This window comes from Mytilus galloprovincialis, chromosome 3 (assembly GCF_965363235.1).
Source record: "Mytilus galloprovincialis chromosome 3, xbMytGall1.hap1.1, whole genome shotgun sequence".
Lineage (NCBI taxonomy): Eukaryota > Metazoa > Mollusca > Bivalvia > Mytilida > Mytilidae > Mytilus > Mytilus galloprovincialis.
Window position 1 is genome coordinate 11,377,039 of NC_134840.1, and position 8,188 is coordinate 11,385,226.

The 8,188-nt window shown below is 29.7% G+C and overlaps 1 protein-coding gene across 1 annotated transcript; it reads right to left on the reverse strand.

The window, feature by feature from the left end:
* Positions 1–362: 362 nt before the first annotated feature.
* Positions 363–7,556, reverse strand: LOC143067178 (uncharacterized). The gene is made up of 2 exons (XM_076240272.1): positions 7,339–7,556; positions 363–1,306 (listed from the first exon to the last, which is right to left on the reverse strand). Exons 1-2 carry the CDS (start codon positions 7,377–7,379, stop codon positions 379–381), a joined length of 969 nt encoding a protein of 322 aa, XP_076096387.1. The 5' UTR covers positions 7,380–7,556; the 3' UTR covers positions 363–378.
* Positions 7,557–8,188: the final 632 nt, after the last annotated feature.

The following is an 8,188-nucleotide window of genomic DNA, read 5'->3' on the forward strand; positions in this document are numbered from 1 at the left end:
TTTATCAACTTTGCCAGACGGCCTTAATGCCGGAACATCTAAATTTGATTAGAATATTTTATAAGTACTCAAAATAGTTCAGCATGGAGAAGAAAAACACAACAAAAAATAAAAATAGAAATAAAAATCTATGAATGTGTATCTCCGATGACCCTAAATTTGTTTCATCGTTGATATCTTTGAATTTTAACCATGTTATTCAAGTAAAGTCTATACACGAATATACAACAAGTATGTTATTTTATCAAATAGATTTATTTTACAATAACAAATATGTAAATAAATACAATAATGCACCATAAACATGCATCAAATGTCTTACACTATCACAATACCAACAAAGTAAACCCATAAAGACGTCCAAAACAAATACAAGTCTCAGTCTGTGTGGACGTTTATTTCTTCGTCACTATCGGAACAGACAGACAGTTCTTCATTACTATCCGGATCAGATTCTTTATCACCGGCATTTTTGGACTCACAATCGTCAAAGTTAGGTTTCTGATCCGGATCACAACTGATGTCACTTCTACCATCATCATGCCTGGCATGAACCCGTCTGTGACGCTCTAAATTACTTTTATGACTCGTTGCATAATCGCAAATAGTGCAAACAAAATCCTTTTGTCCGTTATGCACTGATAGATGTCGCTTAAGTAGTGCCTTTCTACAAAATCTACGACCACAATAAAAGCAGGTGTATCCATGGTAATGAAAAATCATAGCATGTTCTCGTAATGATGCCTTTGTGTTGAAAAGAATCCCACAACATTCCAGTAGCTTGGAACACGTTTGATGCATTGTTAACATGTGTCGTTTTAAATTGTTTCTTCGATCGGTTGTATATCGACACTGAGGACACGGAAATAGTTTTCTTCCAAGTGATATTTGTTGTGAAATGTGCTCTCCATAACTCCCAGAGTTACCGGGAATCTGTGTGTTAATTTCTGCCGCATTGAATTTTGGCGTAAATGACTGAACGGACAAATTCAATGGGGTGCTATTAATGGACATAGAAGGTCTGGATATAGGAAAATGGCCCGTTGACAGTTGGGGTGACTGAGCCAATGTGTGTGCTTGCTGATCCAATATTTTTGCACTATTTTCCTGTCGCAATCGTTTAATGTGTTCACTAACTGCCAGACTATAAGGAGACATATGAATTGGAGACTGAAAAGTTGAATCCCGCGGTGCATTGTCACAGAGTTTCAAAGGTGATGGTCTTATACACCCATTTAAAGATGCACAATGTGAAGCAAGTCTATGGAGATCAAAGGCGGAAGCTTGGCCATAAACTGGTATGGGTCTGGAAAGAAAAATAATTATATTAAACATAATTTAGATTTATTGACAAATGTGAGTTGATAGCACGATACTGTATGGCGTGTTATTTCCTAAGCCGTATCCGATACACTGTATAAACTCGCTTTATGGGTCTTCCATAACAGTACTTATCTGAAGTAATGTTTGCATATTTCTGATAAAAAAACAATTTTGCCAATAAAAAGTGCATTAGTTAATTTTTTAGAAGACTGGAACTTTTTTAGATAACAGCAGAGCTTCCAGATTTCACAAACTAATAGAACACACCCGTGATATCGCGGGTCCGTGACTGAATTCAAATATATTACTATGCGTAAGCCTTATTTTAGTATTGGTATTGTCATCTGATAAAGTCATGCCGATTATAAGATGCACAGTTTTCTCTGCTTTCAAAATCTTTCTGGTTGAACCCGTCGACCTGGAACTTATCAATTATTGGTATATTAATTATTTGGAAAACAAAAGGGCCTGGAATGGAGGATTTGTCAATCAACAGCATTGTCCTATAATAGGACGTCATGCCGGCTAACAAATTGAAAACTGTACCTATACGCCTTATCTTAAGTCCAGTTTTTTAGTATTCGTATTGTCATCTTAGAAAGTCATACTGATTAAAATACTACAATAGGGAACAATGTGTCAGTGATTGAATTAAGTAGCGTCAACCCTGTGATTATGACCCGTGTATATAGCAAAATCCTAAATACACCGTTTGGTGGTGCGCCTGTCAGATGCGGAACGTTCAAATAAGGTAATAGGTAACAGGTGAATATACTATTGGTATCGGTATCGAATTCGAACCAGAACTTGTTAATTAATGGCAATATTAATTATATGGAAAACAAAAGGGTCTGGAGTGGTGTAATTTTTAATCAACACCATTGTCCTATATTTGCTATATATAATGTTGAATTCTTTGATTTGTCGTTTTTTCCTCATGACGGCTGACAAATTGAATCTCGTTATTTTAGTATTATAGATATATGAAAAGAGGAAAATATCATGTATTTTTTTTTATAAAGATTAACAATTATGCTATAGATAAATAAATAAAAGTATCAATATAACAAGACAAAGTCGATTGTTCATTTATTATTACGTTTTTATAAATCATTGGCTTACAATATTAGACTTTGAAGGTTCCTAGTGAAGGATAAATATAGAAAAGTGCTTCAAACGCAGACATTTTTGATGCATTGTTGTTTTTTTAATAAGATTTGTACAAATGAATATAATGATATTATATCTAAAAAGTAGTTGTATATTACATCTTGTTTTGGTTATGTTTAATGGCGAGTTTCCTTTTCGTTTACGGTTCCAAACCCTTTTTATTCAAACGAGAAATGTGAAAGTTAATCTGTAATTTCCAAAGTGAAGTTACATAACGACAGCAATCAATAGTAACTTTGTAACATTTTATCATATTAAATCCTTACAATTGAAGTGAGGCAGGTAATTATTACATATTAACATTATAAAACATCCCCGCCAACATTTTATCATCAAGATTTCATATTTTACAAGAAACAACACTGTCTCGAATTACACTGAATTAGTTTGAGCCATTATCTTTTAAAGCAATATGCATAATTTATAGCGAGTAAGGATCTGTTTTGACTAGATATCACTTTAATGAAGTCGATATTACGAGTTTTAGTACAACCAACGAGTCGTGATAGGAGTATCAGAAAGGATATGCCGGTAAATGTCATCAATTTTGCATAAATCGAGTTAAAACTGGTATATTTTGTCATTTTATGTGCTGATATTACTCAAAAACAATTATCAAACAGTTATTGAATTCTTCTCAGGTGTCCTTAGGTGATTTTTTTTTACTGCAAACAAAAATGATTAGAGAAACAAAATGAAACCAAAGTAAGGATGAAACATTAAAAGGTATCCCTTCAAACCTTACAGAATAAATGCATATTTTACAGTTGTGAAGTTGGAATTGATGATGAAACAAAATAAAAAAAAAACCCAAATGACCTATGTTTATTAAATATCTTCAAAGATACACTGAATAACAAGTTTTACGATAAATATAAGAAAACGCCTAATTAGTTTCTTAGAGGGTTATATACTGTCTTGTAACACTTATTAGAATTTAAGTGACAAATGATGATACTCTTGTAAAATGAACCAACGGACCTCCCGTTCTGCGTTTGCTTTATGTTTGCATAAGTATTGCATTAAATTTAAAAGTGAAAATCTTCTTAAAAAACTAGATGACCCTTCATCAATTAAGGGTAAAAATTAAAAAAAAAGTTCACCATACAAGTATTTATTAATGCTACCATGTATGACAGTTGTTTTCCAGTCATTAAGTAGGTTTTGTCAGGGTTTATGCACTCTTATCTTCTTGAGTTTACCTTGGAGTTTGACATTTAGGTAATATATTTTTTTTAAATTTCATTATCCTAATCACACAACAATCTAGACCTCAAAGATGACATTTATAGTGTTATTTTCTTTTTCCGAGTCGTTTAATAGAGAAATCATTTAGTCTGTTTACTATTGATGCATTACATATTGTAATAAAATATATCTATCATGGTCTGCAAATTAAAATAGTTTTAGACTCTTACAACTTGATAACGTTTGCCTTAGTTTTAGCTAAAACCGAATAATAATATTTTATTTAAATAATAGCTACGATGTAATCCCGATAAATATCCGTCAATTTTGTTTTTAAATGTAATAATTTTGCCTGTAATTTTGGACTTTCCGTTTCAGTAATTTGTGATTTTACTTGTTTCATAATATATGTAATCTTCTTATTAATCCTGTTAAGGGTAAATGATAGAATATTTTGAAAGAATCATCTGATTCCAAGCATTTGCAAACATTCAAGTCTGACCTAAATGAATCGTATTCCTATAAATTTCAAAACTCAATGGCCATGGAGATGTTTTTATGTCCAATAAAAGTATTAAAAGAAACCTGAAATAACTACATGGAATTAATAGTAAAAAAAACCAAACAGCTTATGTAAAGATGCATAAGTGACAACACACAATAAAAATTAAACTGCACAGTACAATTTTTCAAAGTATTTTCACATTACTTTCAGATATATAATGGAGAGAGAACCCCTTATCTGCTTAAATAAACCCAACACGTTATACATTTTATGCGTTTAAAGCCTTTCTAGGTTTACCTGCATCAGGAGCGCTCAAAGATGAGAACATTAATTTTGTAAGCCATTGATGTATAGGAACCAAAACAGTTGGAGAGGTTCCTTAAGTCTAAGATAACAGGTAGGCAAACATTAAGTGTTAAGTATTATTAATATCTACCATTACCTGTGCCGGAATTGACGAGTGTTGAGAGAGGAGAGTTTTACTTTTTATCATAAGATTGACCATATGTTCAAATTCAGATCTAAATGAAGAGAAGGAAATTTTAGCAGAAAAGCTCAATCTTATTATTATTTTATTGGTATATAATATAGATAGAAAGTCAGATCAGCATCAACATGTTTGAATGTAATTTGAAGTTATCAAAAAATAAATTTGTATTTTCCTCTATATTTTGTAGCTGTAAGGAATCTTACCCCCTCTTTTGGGGGTAAACAGGATATCGGCACAATCAACTTATATCGTTCTTATTCTTACGTTTACCTTTTATACTTTTGATAGACTTGAAATTTACCCACATAATATAGACGTGAAAAATTGTCGTATAATTTGAATCAATAAATAAGTAGTTTGTCTAACTTTACACGGACTTCATGTGTTTACCAATTTAATATACTGATACCGATAAAAAATGTTACATCTAGTATTTATACGGGAGAAACTTTACATGTAACAATAAACAACAATTATACCGAGCTTCGAGAAAGTTCCTAAGCAAAGGGCAAAAATCAAAAGCTCAAACACATCAAACGAATGGATAATAACTATCATATTCCTAACTTGGTACAGGCATTTTCTTATGTAGAAAGTTGGGATTAAATCTAGTTTTGTTGCTAGCTAAACCTCTCATTGTAATTGTGCATCCGATATGAATAAGATTTAAAAAATGAGAAACATAAGGTTGTTAAGGACTTCGATTTATTCATTTCTATTTAAGATCTAGATGGGCTATTTACTTTTTGATAAATTTCTTTTAAGAAATTAACAATTATATAAGAACTGATGTGCTTTGATATCTACATAAAAAAAAAGATGTACAAAAATGGTATTATAATACACACAATGAATGTAGATATATGCAAATAAGATGTCGATATATATATTATATTAATTCAAAGTAATAATCATTCTTATTTTCTATAGTTTACTACATTACAGCAACATAAATCTCATGTCATGGAGTGATTGCTTTAATGGTTAAAAGTTCGAATCAGCATGAAGGGGGCAGCTAATAAAAACAATAGTTGTAAAAATATGAAAATCTTAGAAGCATTAATTTTTATTCTTTTCAGAAAAACTAGCATGAAATAACATTACATGGAAATCCGAGTATTTACATCTTTTCTAAATTCAAACATAAATCCTATATAAAGAGTTCTATAAACAAATAATATAAGAACAACTTTTTGTTGAATTATGATAATAATTTATAACACATCTCAATATTTCCAATTTTATCGTTTTAAGAAATGTTCTATAAGGGTAAACAGAGCTAGTTTTAAGAGCCAACATATGTTTAAAAAACAAATTATTATTATTGTTTAATCTTTGCTATATGATTTAAACGTCATAGCTTGCATGATTCCAAGAAATATAAGCGATTTCCTAGAAAGATAATCTCTATACCTAAATGCATATTAGTATTCTTCATGTCTATATCATCTGTATTCAAATTATTTTATTTTACTTTCTATGTATTTACAATTTGTAACATATTGTTTCTAATGGTTAAGATATATTGTTCCGTGTACAGTCAAATCGTTTTCATATAATAAGATAAACGAACTTAAATGTTTTTAGCCAAATTAAGTGATTTTGCATGTTAGAGATGGCCAATGACAGTGAGCAAAGTTTAATTACTTGTAGTTTTAATTACATAAAACTTATTCATCATTGTATATTTTCTTTTTATTTTAGGAAATTGTGTTAATCTAATTATTTTGTTCACTTATGTTTTTGTTTAGCTGAAGTTTACTATGTATATGAATATATCATTCTAGCAAACGAACGTGGCTTAATTATCACTTTTTAAAGAAAAATACCATTTTTTTTTATCCTTGTCTAAAAGGTCAGACTTAAATAAGATTTCAAATTTGATGACACAACCTCAAAAATTTTGAATACGAATATTGAAAAATTTCGTTAGAGGTACAGAAGTGATGCATCCTTTTATTGATGTTAAAATCATAAAAAAAAATAACACTACTTCATAAGTCCTAAAACAAGTCGAGTCATTCTAAAATAATAGACAGTACAGAAAGTAAAATTATCTAGTACATGATCATAAATAAGAAGATAATAATAACAGAATTACATGTAGAAACAAATAAAATTATTAAATATATATAAAAGATGAAAATGAAAGTGTTTTTTTCAAGAAATAAAAGGATTATGAGACCTTAAGATAAGGGTACCTTTATGAGTTGTTAATATGAATATCAATTGTATTAAAAACCTGTTAAATTTCTAATAATAACTATAATAATGATAGAGATAACAAATGTATTTTAAGAAAATGAAGAAACTGAAAATTATAAAAATGAGAGGAAATTGTAAGCTACATTTAACAACGATTACCCTAACATTTGAATATCAAGACCTTGCAACAATAAAATCAAAACAACATAAATACAACTGACAGTGTAATGATAATGAAAATGTATAAGGCGAATATAAAATTATGAAAAGGGTACTAATAAACTCGTCTAAATTATTAAGTTTAACTTTTATGATAGTTTTAAGACCTTATGGTCTAACTTCAAAAATATATTTTAACTCACTGCTTCAATATCTATCTAACATTATTACCTAGATACATAAAATATTTTGATATTCGATATAAAATTGCAAAAAAGAACAAATTCTGAATTAGTACCTGAATGGTGTTGGATAAACAAACAGGGAACCGGCATCCATTATCTTCCTAGTTCTCAAGCTAGTTAAAAATGACACAACATTTGGGTTTTAACACTTGAAACAGATTGATCACCACAAACTAATTAATTTCTCCAGCAAGACAGTTTTGTCAATAGAAGTGCCACAAAACTTTAGTTCTTTAGCTAATATACAAACCACAGTTGTTGAAAAAGTCAACCATTGTGATTTGTCCTAGGTTAATCTACCCAATCAAAACATCAAAATTATCACGTGACGTATCGTCTGCTTATATGAGTAATGGCGCATAAAATTACCATAAACGATATCATTTGATACAGTGAAAAATAGGCGGAGTTAAAGTATCTTTATGTTCTGTATTCTAAATGTAGTTAAATACGCATATTGATTATTTGTTTAGGTATTTTGCCACATTCTAGAACATTTTCATGAAACATATCATTGAATAAATGATATTCCCTATCTGAAGCCTTTTCAAAATCATTTTCTACAGTATATCGTACACATTGCAATGAATAAATAAAAAATTCTAAAATAAGTGTCCGTCGTAAAAATGTCTTGACAATAATATCAACCAATATAAGAAACGTTTGATATGGTACAATTTAACAACGAAGAGGTCTACGATTTTAAGAATAGTTTCACTTTAATGGTGATGATGATCAGATAAATTGAAGGCAACAAATCTAGTCGACTTCTGAATGTGTACTTTAATCAAAAGTTACAACATCTAAATATAAAAGAAATATTCACAAAAGAAATTAAATGAACAAACAAATATTTAGAATAAAACTAATGAATATTAGTCATAAAAGAACTAATCAAGAATT

Bases quoted from the DNA above. Each gene is read 5' to 3' on its own strand.
- LOC143067178 (XM_076240272.1), bottom strand. From the start codon at position 7,379: ATGGATGCCGGTTCCCTGTTTGTTTATCCAACACCATTCAG. The intron at 1,307-7,338 runs GTACTAATTCAG...TTTTCTTTCCAG, and splicing joins GTTTATCCAACACCATTCAG to ACCCATACCAGTTTATGGCC.